Genomic DNA, 22,134 nt, shown 5'->3' on the forward strand with positions numbered 1-22,134 from the left:
CTGGATGCGTGTGCCTCGGTGAATCAGCTGTTGTATCAAGACCCTATATGACTGTTTTTTTTTATAAAGGTAGCCTATGTAAGACTACTACTTTGAGATCACCAGGGCATTTGTTGTTGTCCCCTTATCACTGTCCTCACCCATGATAAATAAAGGCTGTATGTGTAATGTGTAGCAGTGTAGTTCAGCCTGAAGCCCAACATCTTAATACCTCTCCTGGCCAATGTGGATCCCCTCCTGTCCTAGTGATAGATATTTGGTTTCCCATGTGGGAGACATGGGTTCCACTCTCAGCAGGTGCTACCTTGGTCAGAGGTCAAAGGGAAAAGTGGTGAATGTAGCTCAGCCTGAAGTGTTAAGACCTAAAATCTCCCCTGGCTAAAGGGGATTCCCTCTTGATATAAGTGGTAGATGTCTGGCTTTAACCAGCTATCTGTAAAATGTACACACTAACCATGTGAAACATGACAGTTGTATCTCATGATATGACAGTTATGTTTCAGGGCTAGTACACACATACCTGTAATGTATACACGGCCTCCTAGTTGTAAAACTAGTAAGACACCTCAGGGTGACATGCGACCTCGCCTCGCGCCAATTCTTGGCCATCTGGCCAACCACAGCGTTTCTCTGATGATTCTAGTTGTTGTCATTCTGGGGGGAGTTTGTTCATGTTTTTGTGAGGGTATCAACCCTAGGAGACACGGGGAGAACATGCAAACTCCACACAGAAAGGCCCTATCGCCAACCCCACCTAGAGTGTGGGCGCTGATGACGTGGAGGGAGGAACACACTGCCCATATATGTCCTTAATATTGATAACATAATATCCTTAATAATGTCCTTAATATTGACAATATAGGAATCTCCATATATGGGCATAAAACGTACGTAAGTAATGCCAAGCAGGGCCTTGGTTTGATGCCTGTGGATCTCCATATATGGGCATAAGGGGGTACCCTAACATTCTCATTTTCGGCCTCCAGTTTCTGTACAATGTCACGTGACATCCCTTTTATGCCCATATATGAGTCATTCTGTACCACATCACTGATCAACTTTCGCTTTGCCATGCAATCAACTTCAGAGCAGTGATGTGGCACAGAGTGACTGTGAGTCACAGTGATGTGGTACAGAATGACTCATATATGGGCATAAAAGTGATGTCACGTGACATCACTTCCTGTACTGAAAAACACGTGACATCACACTGACATCACTTCCTGTACAGCTGGACAGACAGATAAGCGACAAGGTTTTTCAGGGTATAATGCGCCCTTTGGTCGCAACAACTAGGGAAAAAACATATATTACACAACCAATGTCGGTGTCAGTGATCATAACCATGTCGTATTAAATCCTTGCTTCACCATGCCTTTCAGTTTCCACATCCATCCATCATTTATGAAGGTTTCTGTTCTGAATTGACCCCTCTGATCCGGTCCACAGTCTGCTTTCCGCATCCAGTAATTTGCACACATGCACACTGTTTCCATTTCCATTTTAGACCCAGACTCATAGATACAGTATTATACAGATCCATCTTAAAAAAATATTGTCTAACAGTTCATTTTCTTCTGTAATGTAATTAAAAATGTTACAATTTCATATGATGTACAGCTCATGTTTCCTATCGCCAAAATAAAAGCCTGGGTTTCCGAGGCTACAGCTCATGAAAATCAAAAATCCATATTGCAATATTACTTCAAAAGAAGGATTTATAATACAGAAATGTCAAAATTCTTAAAGTTTGTTAATTTATGCACTCAGTGCTTGGTCTGGAATTATTTTGAACACATTTCTTCATCAATGGGGCGTGGCATGAAGGTGGTCAGCCTGTGGTAGCCTACTGCTGAGGTGTTATGGAAGCCCAGGTTTGCTTTGATAGAGGCCCTAAGGGGAGAACCACCCATTTTCAATATTGAACTATGTCATTAATATACCTTTGAGTTACGTGGAAATGAGAAAAAAGTCACCCAGGATTGATTTGGGGGTTTGGCTTGCTAAGTACACTGTGATGACATCATCACAGTGTACTTTTCAAGCCAACCCCCACAATCAATCCTCCAGTTCTAGGGGGGACTTTTCTTATTTCCACAAAACAACTCAAAGGTATATTATTATATTATTTGGTTGAGTCTGGTGTCTCTCATCTTCCTCTTGACAACACAACACAGATTCTCTGTGGGGTTCAGGTCAGGCCAGTTGGCTGCAGATTCTCTGTAGGGTTCAGGTCAGGCCAGTTGGCTGGTCAGTTAAGCCCAGCCATGGTCAGTAGACCAGTTACTAGTAGTTTTGGCTCTGTGAGCAGGTGCCAACTGCTTCTGGGCTGGCTAAGGCAATTATCTCCATAAAGCTTGTCAACCTATGGAAGCACAAAGTGCTCTAAAATCCCTGGGTAGATGCAGATGAGTATTGTAAGCCTGGCTACACAAGGCTAGGGTAGATGGTTGTGTTGACTGAACTTGATAAAACAGTTGACCAACAACAGCAATACAATGCAATTCTGGTTTTGCTCCACACTGTGTTTTTTTAAGTTCAGAGTCAACACAGCCATACCTGGGATTTTAGAGCACTTTGTGAATCTGTGTTGTGTTGTCAGGAGGAAGAGACACCAACCAAACAGATGAGTTTAAGGCCTCTATCAAAGCAAACCTGGGCTTCCATAACACCTCAGCAGTAGAGGTACCAAAGGCATGACCACCTTCATGCCACGCCCCATTGATGAAGACATATTATGTTCAAAAGTATTCCAGACTAGACTAGATTAAGATTAACATTTCTGTATTATAATATTACTTCTTTTGAAGTAATATTCTAATATTTTGAGATATGGATTATTGATTTTCATGAGAGCTGTATGCCATGAAAATCTAAATAAAAAAATAATAATAATAATTCACTGCATGTGCAGTGAATTTTCTTGTTGTAGGAGATGCCTGTCCGGAAAACTTGTTTGCCGCGGCTTGTGATTGGCCGGAACCCGCATTACGTGACGACACTACAGGAAAAGAAATCCAATGTTTTAGCAGTGACGGAGCATAGCTGCATGATATCGAAACGTACGCTCGCTTCGACAGGACAGACTGACAGTAGTATTGATCATTCTCTGAAGGAAATACACATTTGAATAAGCAGTGAAATGACCGGCGAGGCGGCGACTGAAATGACAAGTCGGCGTTTGAAGGAATACATTAATCCTTAGCTTTTGAACTTCTTGACTTTGGTCAAGTGCATTATGCAGCTCTCTGCTCTGCTCTTCGTGTTGTACCTCTATGGATATTTACCCCATGTGTCTTCGTGTAGACAAGAGCCAGAAACTCCAGACTGGCGAAAGACTTTGAAAACCATTCGTAACGGAATACACAATATTGACAAATATCTGAATGCTGCACTTGACTTGATGGGTGGCAGCGATGGGTTATGTCAATACACATGTAGTGATGGTAAGTGCGTGCGCGCTCTCTCTCTCTCTCTCTCTCTCTCTCTCTCTCTCTCTCTCTCTCTCTCTCACACACACACACACACACACACACACACACACACACACACACACACACACACACACTTTATATTTACCACATTCTTTAAATATGGTAAATAATGTCTCCAGTCCTAATAAAATCACTCTACAAGAGTTATGCTTTATGGCTATCTCCAGTCGAATGTAACCAGTACAGCGAGACGTGTCATTTTTTTGTTGCCTAATGGTTGACGGAGTTTATTTCAACTAGAAAGCCAAGCCGCGCGCACATATGCGCGTGCATGTGACGTCATGAATTTAGAGTACCCACACTTCAAAAAAATCATATAACACCACTGATTATACACAGTGGAAAAAGTACTCAAATATTTTAAAAGTATCAATGCTGCATTGTAGAAATGATCTGTTATAAGTAAAAGTCCAGAATTCAAAATGTACCAAAAGTAAAAGTAATCATTATGCAGAATGTCCCATTTCAGTTCTCCCGTATTATGAGCTTGTAGATCTGCTATTTTCAAATGGCAGAAATAGGGCTGACATGGTTGATGTATGTTTTGTAATAATCTTCAAAGTAACTATTTTCCTCCGAGATGTAGTGGAGTAGAAGTAAAAGTATTGGAAATTGGAAATAAGTAAAGTACAAATACCTCAAAATTGTACTTAAGTAAATGTACTTAGTTACATTACACCATGCACTGATTATACGATTTAATACTGATACTCAGCCATAAAATATGCCTTCTTTCAAGTTAATTGGCCATTATTCTAAAATATTCATTTTCTCGTCCACATTGTTGGTTATCATATCATAGCTCTGGTCCATCGCTTTCACCTCCCGCATTGCTCCCGGTGAAGCTCTGACAGACCCGTCGGGAAACGCATGGACTCGAGATTGTCGGCCCAGCCGAGCGCTCAATACTAGTGAAAATAAACAAAACCGTTTCACTACTGGAAGAACCTCTCTCCAAACGAGAAGAACAAGGCTCGAGGCCCGAGCCTCTCTACTCCGCCTAAGTTGCACTAAAACTTCAGAAGGTGAGGTTATGCGTAGAACAGAAATGAGTATGAATGTGCCAGTGAAATCAATACTAAAAACAGGAGACTTCTATTTAAAATAATAGCAGTTAACTTTATTATATCAATACCGTTTGCACAAATGGGCTATTCTAAGTTCTAAGTAAAATCTATGTAAGGAGACAAAAGAGAAAATAATCCAAGTACCGGTACCAAGAGGTTCGTTCAGTAAAGTACACAACAGCCAGCTGTAGTGTTCTCGTAGAGACGGACGCAAAATGAAAGTAACAAGAGTCTTTATAGTATTTCGCAGGTCTTCAGCAGGGGAGGTGAGACTTTCTGATTGGTTCGTGGGAGGAGTCCCGGGCTGGACTCTATTGGATGTTTCTTCAGCTGGGCAAGCATGATTGGGCCACACACTCAGGGGGGCAAGGCTGTCTGCCTCCGCCCCATCACCACGTGATCTTCACTCCTCCTTCCCCCGCCCCTGGGCTGTGCCAGGAATCGTTGGGTTTCTCTTTACAGATAACAGAGAAATGTAGCTTTTCCAAGGCGGCTGAGACCCCGCAAGTGCGTGGGTGCGGGTATCTGCACGTACAGGCTGACTTGTGCAAAACAGGTGCAAAACATCATTCACAGAAGATAACAGAGAAATGTAGCTTTTTCAAGGCGGCTGAGTCACAGAGCATGCACTACTATATCATTGGTGACATGAGGTGAGCATGAGCTGATCACGCTCTAGGTGCATGCTGGCGTGCGTGTGAGACAGGACTGTGCGTGAGTGGATGAACCTTGAAATGAACTCTAGTAACCTGACTGTGGGACAATACTGTAAAACATTGGCTTTTGGTACTTAGATATAATATAAAAATATAGATTTACTTAAATCAGCTTAGATCAGATATTTAGCAAACGTTTTGGTACAAAAAGTATTTACAATGTCATCACATCATATCATCAAATCCCCCTTTGATCTGCCTCCAGGGCAGATCACTAACTAGTGATGTGATACTTGGCACATTTTTCAGAAAAGTTTAAACTCCCCCTTTGGACTTCTTTTAAGAAGTCCACCTAAACTGGGTAACGTTTCTGAAAAATATGGTGAGCGGGGGTCAACAGAATCAACACTTGTTTTTTTTTTTTTTAATAACTTAGAAACAATAAATGGCACCCCCTTTGGGATGCAACTTAACACATAAACAATGGCACAGGATTCTATGTTTCTGATGACATCTATTTCATACTTGTCAGTTTCTATCTTTTGACCATAAGGTCAACTTGGTCCCTGAATCCAGAGTTTTCACTTGGTTGGACAGACCACAGTTTTTAGCCACTGACATGTCAGTCTATAGTGGGGTATTGTTGATCAGATTCCCTAACTTTTTCTGTTACAATTGTGATCAACATACCCCTGTCATTCCTGTGTGACTGTCCAACTTTACTTTTTTGGTTGTAAGACAACATCCATAAGATGACATCAGAAAACATGAATTGACACAAGACCCCCTTCGGGGTAAAACAGAAATCAGTGCAGAAAATACCTAAAACTATATCACCTAGTCCTTTGGGGATGCTAGGGATTCACACAAGCAGGGAAAAACAATTTCTTATAGAAAACAACGGGTTCAATGTGTAAGTAGACTGGAGGCTGGTCTATGCGTGGGTGGATTAAACCATCAGTATGTATAAAAACAAAAGCTCACTCAAATGCCTCCTCGTAAACAGGAGGTGGACGGACCTGGTCCGTAACAAGATCCAGGAGAGGTTGGTGGACCTCTCCTTCGGTCAGTTGGGCTAGCTGGAAGTCAGTAGAAGGGTAAACAGTGCGGACAGCTTTGTTAATCATGCATTTCAACATTGGTATGGCTACGAAAATGATGAGCCCTACGATCAACAGGACTGGGAGAATGGTGGTGACAAACCAGTTGCTAAAGCCCCCTAGTAAGCTAAAGTCAAACCAAGTGTTTGGAATCTGGGGCTGTGGGATGGTAGCTATGGCATCACGAGAATGGGAGATGAGGGAAGAAATGTTAGCATGATTATTAGGGATTAAGAAACAACATTTTCCACCTAGCATTTTGCACACACCACCTTCCTTAGCCGTCATCCAGTCCAGGGCAGCACGATTTCTGAGGACTACTGTCCTGATTTGGGACTGTTCGTTGGTTAGGAGCTGACCTGCCAGCTGGAGGTCAGAGAGGGAGTCATGTAACATTAGCAGCTCGGCAGCTAGAGTGTTAATTTTTTTCAGGGTGAACTCTTCAGTCACACCAGAGGTGATAAAGGTGGTGGCACCTAGGCCATAGGCCATTTGGGAGTCTGAGTCAGTCCATGGGTCCTTGAATGTGTAACCTGGGTACTTGGCCCTAATGTATTCTAAGTTAGTCTGAGTCTGGTCTGGAGTGGCCCAGGCAGTGGTGGGTGTTAGGCTCCTCTTAACTCTATTGTGGGCATTGTCATCTTCTGGGGGAACAACAGGGTAAATTATAACACTGGTAAAAATATAACCCGGGTGGCAGCAGCCGTTCCATTTGGGTGGGAGAAAATGTCTTGCGGCTCTGCCGCAAGTCCACACAGCAGCATAGCTGAGGTGAGAAACGGATACATTAAACCATGGGCATGAGACATTTAGCAGGGTGCCATCTAGAGCCACAGAGGTGCAATAACCGTCATTAAGATGGATATTGCGTTCGCACAGAGATATACCTAACGCTACAGTGCCTGGGGAGGTGTCGTGGGAACACAAACATACGGGGGCCTTGATGGGTTTGACAGGTAGAACGTGAGTACGTTGGGTCATTGATTGGGCTGGTTCAATACACTTCAGGGTACCATCTAGGGAGGAGTTGGTGATGGTTATGTTCCTGTCTATTAAATGGGACATTGCTAGTAGCTGGAGCATGTCACGGGGAGAGGTGCAGTTTTCAGTGGAGCTATCATGGTCAGTGAGAGAAATGGGGGTTACCCTAAGATCAGGACGGTGATGGACACAGACCCAACAGTCAGCGTCCTGCATTGCATGGTGGGCGGCAATCGCTGCCTTAACACATGCAGTATTACCTTCGCACCTCTCCAAGTATCCGTGGACACGATGTTTGGTGATGTCTGGCAGTTCAGAGTTGAGGTCTCTAGTAAGCCATTCATCGAGCTCCTCCTCATCATTGATTTCTTCTTCATAAATGATGCGTTCAGGAAGTTTAGCTGTGGCGTTAGGTTTGGGAGAAACGTCAATAAACAGTTTAGCATAGGAGTCTCGTCCGGTCAGAGTTAAACCTAACCATAATTGACCTGTGTCGCCAAGTTGTGGGTTTCTTAATTTCATGATCACATAAGGACCAGCCCGAGCCAGAGTTAACCTTCCGTTAGCTCGCCCAGTTGAGTCACCATCAAAGGATCCCCAATGTTCCCTTTGGGCTCTGCAGTCTCCGTTATGGCGATTGGACAAGGGGCGGGATCCTGCAATAATTTGACAATTGTCCTTGCAATTTCCTAAGCATGCGTATACATGATAACCAGTGCCGTAGTAAGTATACCAGTACCCTTTCACGTGAGTGGAACAATCCACTCCCTCAGTACAGAACATGTAATGATGATAATAATCTGATGCTTGGTAACTTCCGGATATGCGGTTTGCACTTTGGACAGGAGTTAGCAAGTGTACAAACATCCATATTTTGAGGAGTGTAAGTACAGTCAAGAGCATGGCATACTTCCTACGGCTGGGCATAGTGTTCCTATATATCCTAATATCACTCTCTGACTTACTATATGTTTTCAGATCTTTCTTTTAAATCTGGGCGTAGTCAATTTCTAAATTATGTGTAAGTGTAGATACTTATCTAAACGCCCAGATCTTTCAGTTATCCTTTCTGGTGTCAGAGGTGGTGTTCATGTAGTTATCAATAGATGATTTCTGTGGAGACATAGAACAACAGACATCAGTACATGACATTACATACAAACATTTAACAGACTTATTATCATTTGTGGAGCTACTCAGAGTAATATGGTACTCTGGAGAAGGACAAAGGACGCTAAGTCTAACGTTTGTCCTCAAAACCTTGGTCTTGCTCCCATTCCATATCTACTGGCAAGGGGCACTGCTTATTTCTTTTTGCTGCCTGTTCCTCTTCTTGGTTGAGCTGAGTTAGATCTTCCTGAATCTGATCTACACTCCTAGTGCTATCTCCTTCTGGCATTACCTTAACGTGCACCTTGTGGTACCAAACATGTTGACCTTCAACCTTGACTGCAAATTCTGTTGCGTCTGTTACCTTGAATGGACCTGATCATCTTACCATGTTCCACTTTCTCTTGAACCTTTTGACATAGACCATCTGGCCTATGGGGATGTACTTGGGCTTGAAAGTTTTAGGATCTCCTGATTTGTCCTGACTCAACCTATGGGCATGCATTTCACTTATTAGAGAGGTTAGCTCTCGGTGCCAGGTGGTTCTCTGCCTGTCTGTGTAGGCAGGTGGAGTGGAAGAATGGTTCAGGTTAAGACTAGCTGGGCCCTGCATCTCATACCCATGTACCATACGGTATGGGGAGATTGTTAGAGTGCTGTTGGTATTACACCTAAGGGCATAAAGGGCGATTGGTAATGCCTGGATCCAGTTTAGCTTTTTCTTGGGATCTGAGTCTTCCATAATTTTGCTTATTTTAGCCTTAATCTGCTTGTTGGCATTTTCACAAGAACCTTGACTTTCTGGCCTATAGACGCTTCCAAACTTATGTTGTAGTCCCATAGCAGACTCTACCTCAGCTAGGTGTTTGTTGCTGAAATGGCTGCCGTTGTCACTACGGATAAAACGTGGTGGACCATGAAGTGGGAGGTGATGGTTGATTAGCCATTTGACCACTGACTTCGCATCTTCTTTCTTACAGGGAATGGCATCTATCCATTTGGAGAATTCACAGACTGCAACTAAAAGGTACCTAAAACCATTTACTTGATCTATCATGTCTGTGAAATCTATGGTTATGGTTTCAAACGGAGCTGAAGGCAGGGGACGAGCCCCTGTGGGCATTCTGAGTCCCCCTTGGCTATTCATTTTAAGACAGGTTGGACAAGCTTTACAGTAGAGATTTACCAAGGCATTAAGTTCAGGATGGTACCAATTGATTTTGATACGTTCTAAGACTGCTCTGGCATGGAGATGAGAAGGACCATGAGTTTCTATGATTAGGAGTTGCATGAGATTCTGAGAGCAGCATATGCCTTCTTCTTTTGAACGCCACACGCCTGTGTCGTCCTTTTTGCAGCCCTTCGCTAACCATTGAGTTTTTTCTTCTGGGCTACATTGCTCCTGGTCCTTTTTAAGCCATGCTAGGTTGTACTCTGGTTTGTACGTGGGTGGGTCAGGTGGGACTAGAGAGACAGATACTTGTCTGGTTACCATTTCAAGAGTGGGTTCTACATAGCCACAGGCCTTTTTAGCTGCTTGGTCAGCTTGGGCATTGCCCCTTGCAGTGAATGTTTTAGCTAGACTATGGCCTTGAACTTTTAGTACAGCTATTCTGTTTGGCTCCATAAGGGCTAAGGCTAACCTTTCCATTAGGGCCTTGTGTAGCACATATTTGCCTGTGGAGTTTATCCATTGGTTTCTAATCCAGCTGGCTAGGTTATAGTGGACAGCCTGGTGTGCATAGGCCGAGTCAGTATAGATGTTAACTGATTGATCCTTAGCTAGTTCACATGCTCTTATTAGGGCCATAATTTCTGCCTTCTGAGCTGATCGCGTACCTGTGGCTAATTCTTCTGCCTCTTTTAGTTCCCACATCTCTAATGGCACCCCCTTTACTCTGCCCTCTACCACTGAGTAACCTGCTCTGATCCCCTTAGTGGGATCTCTCCACGAGGAGCCGTCTACAAAGAAGTGTTTTACTAGTGGCTCATCGAACTCGTCTTCAATCTCTATGGTGGACAGATCCTGTCTAACTTTGGCATCTTGTGCTGCTCTTTCTTCACATATGTGTACCTCTTCTGGGGTGGTTGGAAGTGCGTGCAGTTTGTGGGCAATATTTGGAGTCTCGCTGATGTACGAGATGTGTGGTGCAGTCAGGCATTCAGTAACTTTATCTCTTCGATCTAGGGTGACTGCAAAAGTTTGGCTCCTAAGGAAGGCTCTGATGCTATGGTTGGTGTTGACAACAAGTGGATGGAACATAATGATGTGTGACAGACTCTCCACCGCTAGTTTTAAGCCTAAAACATAACGGGCACATGGGAGTTGGGCTTTCTCATAAGGTGGCAAAGTTTTCGAATAGTATGCTATGACACTACGTTCCCCTCCATCCCCCTTATGTTTCTGATATAGGACTGCATTAAAAATGCCGTCTTTCTCAGAAACATCTAAGATAAAAGGTTTGTTGGCCTCTTGGGTGTAGTCCGGCACAGCCCTGGTGGTTGCCTGCCTACAGAACACTTTCATCTGGTGAAATTGGGCTCTAGCCTCTCGGGTCCAGTCAAACTTAAGGTGACCGTTTAAGGAGCCATATTGCTTGACAATTGCTCTCAGCGCAGAGATGTTAGTCTCATAATTGGGGATAAAGGACCTGCTATAACTGGTCAGACCAATGAAAGACATGAGGTCTGCTATGGTCATGGGCAGCCTGTGCTCTAGAATGGAAGACTGGTGGGAGTGGCTGATGTTGAGGGAGCCTTCTTTAAGGATCCTACCTAGGAAGTTAACCTGAGCCCTTGCTATCTGGAGTTTTTTCCTGGACACTTTGTATCCTTCCTCTGCAAGCAGGAGGAGGAGGTCCTTAGTGGCCTGGAGACAGTCCTGGGCGTTCTCTGACGCCACCAGGATGTCGTCTACGTACTGGAGGATGACAGTACCCTTGGGAGGAATGAGACGGTTGAGCTGACTTTTCAGTGCTTTGTTAAACAACCCTGGACTAAGTTTCATCCCTTGGGGCAAAACTGTGTACTGCCATTTCTGATCACTTCCTGGTGGAAAAGTGAACGCAAAGTATTCCCTAGATGCCTCAGCTAAAGCTATGCTAAAGAAAGCGTTTTTCAAGTCCACGCAGCTGAAATAGCAGTGTGCTGGTGTAAGGCAGTTGAGCAAGACAGATGGGTCTGGGACTGTTATGTCTGCTGTGGACAAGTGATCATTAACTTCCCTAAAGTCTTGAACCATACGATAGTTTGAGGAACCTGGTTTCCTGACAGCCATAATGGCTGTGTTCCAAGGTGAGGTGGAGGGCTCTATGACACCTTTAGACTGGTGGCTCCTAATGGTGGCATCTATATCTGGATAAGCTTCTGTTTTAATAGGGTACTGCCTTTTATTCACGACTGGTGCATCTTTAGTGAAGGAGACAGTCTGGGGTGGGATGTTATGGCAATGGCCCACATCCTGGTCGTCGTCAGGCCACAGGGTGGGTGGCAAAGAGTCCAGCAACTGAGGTGCTGCTTCATGGTCAGTTTGTTCCCGACCGTGGAACCTAGTCATAACAGTATGTTCCCATCTTACTGTTTCTGAGGTGTTAATTGGGCCTATCCTCACAGCACTAGATTGAGGATGCACAACATATTGGGAATGCTCGGTCCTTTCCCATTCATTTTCAGGCAGTGCTGCCAACCTTTTACACATGGGCCCGAGAGCTCTTGCTTCTTGTCCTGCGGTCAGAAATAATGAGATGTGAGGCACAGCTGTTCTCCCTAGCATATACAGGTTGGAGGTGTCATCTGAGAGCTGGACAGAAACTGCCACTCCCTCTTCCCCTGCATATACATAAAGGGCCTGAATGGTCGTAGTCTTATCTTCAGTATGCTCTGACCATGCTTCCTGATAAGCAGTGTCAGTTTCAGTCTGGGTCCTGGTATAATTTAAAGTGACATGAGGTGGGTCTTTCAAGTCATGATAAGGTCTGAGGTCAAGGATAGTGGTCTTCCATTCACTGAGAAACTGCATGAGTGAGTTGAGTGGGTGAAGGTTGGGCTGAAGCAGGCCCCAAAAGATGTCAGCTTGCCCCTTAATGGGTTCTAGATGGTGAAACAGAGTGGGTACTTGTCCTATTTGAGCCATTACTCTAGTGATTTCTTTGTCATCAAAACCTGACATATTGTACATCAGACCTGAGCCTGGTAGGGTCATTAACATGCCTGACTGCGTGCAGTGTATGGTAGGATTTATTTTGATGAGAATGTCTCTTCCTAACAGATTGACTGGACATTTTGGAGCGAACAGGAATTTGTGGTTAAACACTTGTCTACCCATTTGAGTGCGTAGTGGCTGAGTAAATGGTTGGCTTTCTAATTTCCCAGAGAATCCTATTACACTAATTCTGCTGCTTGAGAGGAGAGGTTTGCCTTCGTTAAGTGTAGAATAACGTGCTCCCGTGTCACACATGAACATGTATGTCTTGTCATTGATTATGAGTGGGATCATTGGTTCCTCTGCTGCAGCTAAGGTTTCTCTTGGGCAGCCCTAGTAGCCTTCCTGGTTGTAGTCCTGATTTTGGGTGTGATAATCTGATATCACAGCTTGAACTGCTGGATGATCTTGTGGGGCTGTGTTGGGGACTGGATATGGGTACTGGGATGGAGCACGGTCGTGGTTGCCGTTAGGGGGTGGGTGGAACTGCTGCTGGGCCTGTCCCCTTGGTGCAAAGTTACCTCTTCCCCCTCTGTATCCCCCTCCCCTGTTACCCCTGTATCCTCCCCCTTGGTTCTGCCCATATCCCTGTTGCTGCTGCTGTTGGTTTTGTGGGTGTGGACAATATCTGGCCCAGTGATCAGGTGCCCCACAGTTGAAGCACTGGAACCCATTAACTCCTGGCCCATATCCTGTTCCTCCTCCCCTGTTATATCCTCCCCCTCTATTGTACCCTCCCCTGTTACCCCTATACCCTCCCCCTTGTTGCTGTCCTCTGTATGGGGTGTTAGGGTAGGAAGCGGCTGGGGTGTACATGCCATTGATTGGGACTGGTGCGTATGTCAGGACATTTGGATTGGGACTGTCTACATCTGGGAGGCAGGACATTTGATACTGCATGAGGGGCAGTATGGGAGTGGGAGTGACTGGTTTAGCCTCGGTCTGAGTCATGTTTTTGGCTGCAGTAGCCTTGTCTTTTGTTGCTTTGGTCAAGTCCTTGAGGGTTGTCTCCGCTATTTTGAGTTGTGTTCTAAGCAGGTCGTTAGTCATTTGTTGGTGTTGTTGTTTGGACATGTCAGTGGTGCTTTTGTGTGCGTTGATGTGATGTGATACAGTGTCCGACCATTGTTCGAATGGCATGCTCATGGGATTCACAACCATTTTGAATGAATTTCTTACTGCCTCAGGTAGAACATCCATCACCTGTCCTTTGAACAGGATTTGCAAGGCTGGATCTCTGCTAGGGTTTGTGCCTGTGATGTCAGTCCACTGTCTGCATGATTTGTCTAGGAACTGAGTGCCTGATTGCTCTGGGGAGTAGGAGAGGAATCTCCCCTCCGGCATTTTAAAAGGCCATTTGCGTGCTGCCTCACGATTGAAGCGTGCAGAGTGTATGACCCACTCAGTGTCGTGGGCGTCGTTGGATGATCCTATGGCTACCTCTATCTGAGTAAGGTCATATTCTGAAGTGGAGAGAGCCACTATACTTCTGATATCACCAAGGGCGATGGTGCGTCCACTGAAGTGGGGTCTGAGATCATCGTAGAATTTTCGCCATCCTACGTCCGCGGGCTTCGGGAGTTTGGAGAGAATGCCATCCAGATCTCCTGATGAGAGTGGGTTATACACAGGTAGAGCTGCTGCTCCACCTGGTTGGGGTTTGTACAGGATTGGGGCCTGTACTACTGGGGCCTGCATGGTGGTTGTGCCGTTAGGCCAATGCATCACCATCTGGTGGCTCGCTGGGTTGGACTTGCATTCTGCTGTGTGGCGTCTACCTGGGTTGGGCAACCCACAGTGGGAACATTCTATGATAATGTTGGCGGTGGACAGTTCTGGGGCCCATGGGGCACGCGTTGGACATGCCCTAGGGTAGGAGGAAGGTGTGTACCCTGTGGCTCCAGGAATTCTCTGGTCAACAGGTGTGGTGGTGGAAGAAGAGAGAGTGACCGTGTGCATGGCTTGGGTCCGGTCTGGGACAGCATCCAGCCCCGGGTGCGGGGCCAGATAGGGCCCAGGGTAAGGTGAAGGTTGACCGCGGGTGGCAGGTGCGCCTACGTGAAAGTCCTTTCTAAGTGGCGGAGGTGGCCCATATTCATGAGGCTGACTTTGAGGGAAGTAGGTCCCTTCGGATCCCTGATAACCATGATAGGCTAACTGCTGTTCCTGTTTTCTTCTCTCTGCTTCTGCCAGGTCCTGGTGCCACTGCCACAACTGCTCTTTCTCTGCGGCCAACTCTCTTTTCTGTTCTAGTATCTGGCTGTTGGACACGCTCTCTCCTGTCTCTCTATTGTCTCCTGCTTGGTGTCTACCCCTACCCTGAGCTCTAGCTCTGTCCATCTTGTCCCTCTCCGAGCCTTCAGAGGAGTGAGCACGCTCACTAAAAGCGCGCTCACTCGTCTTTGGCCTTGCGCTGGGGCTCTTCTCTTGTGACTTCTCTTTGCTTGACCTTTTTTCACTCCTCCCATCCTCACTAGAGGATGTTCTATCTGTACTTACTGATCTCTCTCTTTCTACTTGCTTTTCCCTTCTTTTCCTCACCATAGTTCTTCCCTTTCTCTCCTTTCCCCCATTGTCAGACTCATGCCCAAGAGCCTCTCCCATGAGGGATGCTGGTGGTGTGTGTGTTTTTGTCAAAGATGCCAGGTCGGGATAGACCACACGCAAAGGATCTGCTTGGTCAGCTGTGAGGTGACCAGGTGTACCTTGTGCAGAGACTTTAACAATCTCTCTCTCTATGTCATCCTTTACTAGGAGACTGCTGACCATGATTTCGGTGCTCTCAGCGCAGGGCTGGAGTTTGAGGAAACCTGTAACTTTTACTACACCCCCATCGTCTTCACTTCCCCCATTAAGTACTGCTTGTATGGGTGGTCTTTCTGTTGGTCGCCCAGTGGGACCTGCTGGTGAATATGGTGGTGGCAGTGTCTGTGTTTGTTGTGCTGGAGGGGCACTAGCTAGGGCCCTGGGTGGTTCTAAAGTGGACTCATACTCGCCAGGGTCTGGATACAAGTCAGAGTCAGGTTGTGGTGAAATCACCATTTGTTTTGCGTCAGAATATCTGCTTTTGAAATGAGCCCTACCCGACGTGTCCAGTTGGAGGTGCCTGGATCGGACTCTGATGATTTCTTTGAGAATCTCTAGCCTACTTTGATAACCAGCTATTTTTCTGGCTTTTGCATCTGCCCCCCATAGGGTGGTAGATTTTTGAGTGGCTTCTTCGAACTTCTTTTCCAGCTTGTGGATTAACGCATGGATTCTGGTGACATATTCTGGCTGGAGAATGCCTTTGGGGTCTACTACTATTGGCTCATTATTTTGTGGGAGTGATTTGTCCTTTTGCCACTCCACTAAGTAGTGTGCGGCGTCCGCTAACAAGGACTGCCTAGAGAAGGCATTCTGGGGAAAGAGGCGGGATGCTGTCCTCTCCACCAAGAAGGCCCAAGCGGCCTCGAACTTCTGGGGTGGTTCTGTGCTCATATCTGACTCTAAAGGATCTCTATATATCAGTGGTGTGTGTTTGTGTCACTTACCTTGACTTAAACTAAATACACAGAGAGTGTACCAAAATGACAGCAATACTCCAAAATGCAATGAATATCACAATGATGTGTTCAACTTTTATTTGAGCAGTGTTGTTTGATCTGGACAGATTTCTCCGTCTTTTGCTCCTGCAGATTGTACTCTTACGTAAGTGTAGACCCGATGATACCTTTTTATAGTTTTAATACATCCCATCCAGTTATTTATTTACTTAAAAATTGTTCTATTTGCATTAAAAGGTGTTTCGCTTAGTTATTTTATCTCAAGATGTATTTTATTTACTTTTGTTAGGTTATTCTAATGATTTAAACCTATTTTAGGATTTTCATCTAACCCGTCTAATGCTCAGGAGCTCCTTGAGTCTTTCTAATTTTTGTACTCTTCGAGTCCGTCAAAATTGGTTTTTATTCTAAAATGTGTAAAAATGATTTTAATTCAAAAATTTGAGGCTCAGAAGGAGCGCTGGGATGTATTCTATCTACTAAAATTATTTAGCAGTAATACAAAACAAGTTAACTATTTTTTAAACAGTCCGTTGTACATCGAGCTCATTCAAACCATCAATCATTCACTTTATTCCATTCGCTCTAACAATCTCTCACAGTCCCTCTTGTCCTCCAGAGACACTGTTTAAACATTCACAACACGGCGGAGACACCGTAACAGCCCCCCTTGTACTCCAGAGACACTGTTATTATTTACAATACGGCGGATACACCGTTGTGTTATTGGGCTAGGATTTAGTAAATGCACTCCCCTCACACTGCGTTCTTGGCTAGGATTTACTATAGTTACCCCCCTCACGCTAGGTTCGGGACTTTGAGACTTACCCTACTAGTGCTCTAGGTTCGGGACTTGAGACTTACCCTACTAGTGCTCTAGGTTCGGGACTTGAGACTTACCCTACTAGTGCTCTAGGTTCGGGACTTGAGACTTACCCTACTAGTGCTCTAGGTTCGGGACTTGAGACTTACCCTACTAGTGCTCTAGGTTCGGGACTTGAGACTTACCCTACTAGTGCTCTAGGTTCGGGACTTGAGACTTACCCTACTAGTGCTCTCGTTACCTTTTACTCATTCAACCCAGGCGCGACCCGGTGTTGTAGATGCCTGTATTTATACCGCACACTATTCACGGTAGGATGCAGTTATACTACGCTCCCAAGCAGTGTTTGTCCCACAGATTTTACTGTAATATTCCTATCGAACTAGAATGTTTGACAGTTCATACAACAGCACAACTAAATTTAGAACCTATGCCAATGTGCACAATTTCAGCGTAAGAGGTTTGTGCTTACCTTGTTAGATGTTGTAGGTGGCCACCTGTTGTACTGGTTGGAACTGGAACACTCAGGGAAAGCAACAACGCGTTTTTTCCGAAAATGTTGAATCTCGAAAATTGTTAAAAAGGCACAAAACTCATCACGTCGGGGTCACCAGGATTTTGGAAGAACCTCTCTCCAAACGAGAAGAACAAGGCTCGAGGCCCGAGCCTCTCTACTCCGCCTAAGTTGCACTAAAACTTCAGAAGGTGAGGTTATGCGTAGAACAGAAATGAGTATGAATGTGCCAGTGAAATCAATACTAAAAACAGGAGACTTCTATTTAAAATAATAGCAGTTAACTTTATTATATCAATACCGTTTGCACAAATGGGCTATTCTAAGTTCTAAGTAAAATCTATGTAAGGAGACAAAAGAGAAAATAATCCAAGTACCGGTACCAAGAGGTTCGTTCAGTAAAGTACACAACAGCCAGCTGTAGTGTTCTCGTAGAGACGGACGCAAAATGAAAGTAACAAGAGTCTTTATAGTATTTCGCAGGTCTTCAGCAGGGGAGGTGAGACTTTCTGATTGGTTCGTGGGAGGAGTCCCGGGCTGGACTCTATTGGATGTTTCTTCAGCTGGGCAAGCATGATTGGGCCACACACTCAGGGGGGCAAGGCTGTCTGCCTCCGCCCCATCACCACGTGATCTTCACTCCTCCTTCCCCCGCCCCTGGGCTGTGCCAGGAATCGTTGGGTTTCTCTTTACAGATAACAGAGAAATGTAGCTTTTCCAAGGCGGCTGAGACCCCGCAAGTGCGTGGGTGCGGGTATCTGCACGTACAGGCTGACTTGTGCAAAACAGGTGCAAAACATCATTCACAGAAGATAACAGAGAAATGTAGCTTTTTCAAGGCGGCTGAGTCACAGAGCATGCACTACTATATCATTGGTGACATGAGGTGAGCATGAGCTGATCACGCTCTAGGTGCATGCTGGCGTGCGTGTGAGACAGGACTGTGCGTGAGTGGATGAACCTTGAAATGAACTCTAGTAACCTGACTGTGGGACAATACTGTAAAACATTGGCTTTTGGTACTTAGATATAATATAAAAATATAGATTTACTTAAATCAGCTTAGATCAGATATTTAGCAAACGTTTTGGTACAAAAAGTATTTACAATGTCATCACATCATATCATCACTACTCACCAAACCAAAGGTCGTTTTGCGCTGTTGAAAGTCTATTCTCCGCGGTGGTGAACCCCTCAGCACCCCACCTACTCTGTAAAATACATTATTTTTGTCAAGAAAAAAAACGCACCCACCTCGAGCCACCTAGCGGCCACCACAGATACAATGGTTCACAACCCGGAAATAAGCGGCGGTCGAGTTGGATGCACTTTATTTCATGACAAAAATAATGTATTTTACAGAGTAGGTGGGGTGCTGAGGGGTTCACCACCGCGGAGAATAGACTTTCAACAGCGCAAAACGACCTTTGGTTTGGTGAGTAGTGAAACGGTTTTGTTTATTTTCACTAGTATTGAGCGCTCGGCGGGGCCGACAATCTCGAGTCCATGCGTTTCCCGACGGGTCTGTCAGAGCTTCACCGGGAGCAATGCGGGAGGTGAAAGCGATGGACCAGAGCTAATCATATCAGAGAAAGATAAGTGGAGGATCACATAACACGTCTTTATCTCTGCTCTATGCTCACAGGTTATAATCCAGCGCCACGTCCTGGCTACAAGCCTCCTCCACCCAATGGATGTGGATCCCCCCTCTTTGGGGTTCAGGTAATTTTATATGTTTTTATTGTATTTTAGTCAGTTCAAGTCATTATTGTCCAATAACAGAACCTTTTGGTTTTTAAGGCACTGAAGACAAATCATAAAAGCACATTTGATTTTGTTCAGGGCTGGTAGGTATAGGTACAACTTTACTGTACAATGAATGATACCTGCCTATCGTCATTGTCAGGCAGAAACCTTGTAACTCCAAGTTTCAAAAGTGTATGTTTTTGGAGCGGTGAAGCAGATCCCTACAAACAGGTTTGTGTGTCTCCCTGTCCCGTAGAGTACAAATAGCTGCAATGTTGCGCTGTTGAGCAGCCGAGACACACACACACACACACACACATACACACTTCTTTAGTACAACAGTGTATGGTCAGAGTTATGTTTCATTTGTACAAAGTTGCATGGCCGGAGTTATGTTTCATTAGTACAATGGTGCGTAGCTGGAGTTATGTTTCATTAGTACAACAGTGCATGGCTGGTGTTAAGTTTCATTAGTACAGCGGACCGTCAACGGTGCATGGCCGAATTTTTTAAACTATAAAACCAGGAATAGATTGAGACCAATGTTTACACTGTGGTCCAATTGATTCAAGCTTAGACAGTAGACACACACACACACACACACACACACACACACACACACACACACACACACACACACACACAGGGTATATCTGCTCAAATTCACAGCAGCACCTCGAACTGAGGTTAGATTCTTTTCTGAAATTAAAGCCCTACTTCATCAAAAGTAGTGAAAATAGCAGATCTACAAGCACACAATGCCTCGCCATGTGTTCTGTACAACGATATTCTACAGAACAAGACAAAACAATAAACTACTTTTACACAATACACAGTGGTCTGTCTGTCTGTCTGTCTGTCTGTCTGTCTGTCTGTCTGTCTGTCTGTATGTCTGTCTGTCTCTACAGGTTGACATAGGCATCCCATCCATGACCAAATGTTGCAACCAGCACGACCGTTGCTATGACACTTGTGGGCGTCAGAAAAACGACTGTGACGAGGAGTTCCAGGACTGTTTGGAAACCATCTGTAGAAATTTGCAAAGGACTTTGGGATTGCCTAATAGTGTCCAAGGTAAGCACTAAGCACTAAGCAGCTGAAGATACAGTACACAGATGAGAGAGCCAGAGTCTCAACTCACACACACCCTGCTGTCTTTGAATTAAATCCATTATGATTCTTCTTGTGTCTCCCTCTCAGCCAAAAAAATTGGTGAATTGGCCGCTTACTCTCCCTTTAGAAAAAAACGAAACAAATACACACTGTGTGTGTGTGAGAAAAAAAAATGTAACGTTGATGGAGTTATATCCAGCACCACAGGGTTATCTACTGTATTTAAATAATAGACCATAACAGAAAAGAACAATGAATATTAAACATATTTGTGATTTCACAGTTACTTTTCATTGTTTGCTCTCTAATTACATAATACAATACACTACACAGACCTAAAACAATAGACAAGACACTATTACACACATTCCTTTTAGGGATTTTCTTACCACGGTACAGTAGATTACTGTGTTGATATTGCCAAATTGTGACAGGTCACTTACTAAACTTTCAAACATAGAACCAGGAGAGCTAACATGTGTGAATAGCCTATCAACTGTCAGACACTTTAATGCTGATCTAATTTCAAAATTGACTTCACCAATGTGTAGGCTTTTGTGTGATGTTGTATGGGAATAAGTCTGCACTTCTGCTTACCTCATTAATTGTTATACATCATCTCCTACAGTATCATAACAAACCAGCGAGTTTTTTATTTAACTTTCACTTTCATTTCTCCTTGCTCTCCTCTCCATCTGTCTCTATAGCGTGTGAATCAACGGTGAAATTGCTGTTTGATGCCGTGATGCACCTAGGCTGCAAGCCCTACCTGGACAGCCAGCGAGAGTCCTGTATGTGTCTCTACGAAGAGAAGAACGACTTATGATGAACTCCTACAGACAGGAAATGTGACTTGCAGTGGTGGACAGTAACTAAGTACATTTACTTAACCCTGCAAGGCCCAGCGTTGCTTTTTGGCAACATTTTTTAAATCATTTTTTAAAAAATGTTATAATTAGTTTTCCTGTTCTTTTTTCACATTAACATCACCATTAAATCCTATTGTTTAGTATTACAATGCCATTGGCCACGATATTTGCATATAAATAGTACCCCCACAGAGGCTGACATTCACACCTCCCAGAGAAGTTGAAATTCCAGCGTCTGGACGAACAACATCTCACTTTTTAACTGAAGCTATTCCTCACTAAAACATAAGTAAAATGCCTGTAATATTTTTTTCGTGATCATTAGAATGTCTAGAACACGTGCATATGTTAATATTGTGAAAAATATCCCCAATATGCAAATTAGAGCATGATTTATGATTTATGGCTATAAAACCTTACAAAAACATTATACATGTTTTAACATTACATTTCCTGTGATTAGGACTGCTACAACACCATCAGATTTTTTTTAATTTTTTTTGGCCAGTATAAATTAATTCGGGTCTTGCGTACTGTTCCTAAAGGGATAGTCCACCCACAAAACTCGATTACTCACCCCATTTTTATTTATTTTTTTTCGCATTCCTCGCATGCCAATAATTTGATGACCAGCAGTGGTTCCCCATGGAGACACAAAGCCTCCTCAAATTATTTAATTCAAGTCTCAATGGGGTGAGTAATCGATAGGGGGGGGGGGAGTCATTTTGGGGGTGAACTATTCCTTTAAGCACTCGGGTTTGTATTTGTGGATGCTTGTGAATTTCAAACACATATATGGTACGTTTGACTCGGCTGTATTTCTAAGAAAGGACAAAGTACATCATGAATTGTGAAAATGGAACCCTATTACAAATAATAGTTTGTAGATCTGCTATTTAATATTTCACTATTATT

The 22,134-nt window shown here is 44.3% G+C and overlaps 1 protein-coding gene across 1 annotated transcript; it reads left to right on the plus strand.

The window, feature by feature from the left end:
• Positions 1-3,046: 3,046 nt before the first annotated feature.
• On the plus strand, positions 3,047-21,878 carry LOC308281794 (group XIIA secretory phospholipase A2-like). Its single transcript, XM_080722094.1, has 4 exons — positions 3,047-3,446; positions 19,137-19,213; positions 20,146-20,311; positions 21,058-21,878. Exons 1-4 carry the CDS (start codon positions 3,239-3,241, stop codon positions 21,174-21,176), a joined length of 570 nt encoding a protein of 189 aa, XP_080578220.1. The 5' UTR covers positions 3,047-3,238; the 3' UTR covers positions 21,177-21,878.
• The last annotated feature ends 256 nt before the right edge of the window (positions 21,879-22,134 follow it).

The sequence above is a fragment of the Nannobrachium achirus genome, assembly GCF_963921795.1.
Source record: "Nannobrachium achirus genome assembly, chromosome: 3".
Taxonomy (NCBI): Eukaryota; Metazoa; Chordata; class Actinopteri; order Myctophiformes; family Myctophidae; genus Nannobrachium; species Nannobrachium achirus.

What these genes read in the sequence shown, in the direction of transcription:
- LOC308281794 (XM_080722094.1), top strand. Translation starts at nt 3,239, where the DNA reads ATGCAGCTCTCTGCTCTGCTCTTCGTGTTGTACCTCTATGGATATTTA. An exon ending in CCCCCCTCTTTGGGGTTCAG is followed by an intron (nt 19,214 to 20,145) that starts GTAATTTTATAT and finishes CTGTCTCTACAG; the next exon opens with GTTGACATAGGCATCCCATC. An exon ending in ATTGCCTAATAGTGTCCAAG is followed by an intron (nt 20,312 to 21,057) that starts GTAAGCACTAAG and finishes CTGTCTCTATAG; the next exon opens with CGTGTGAATCAACGGTGAAA.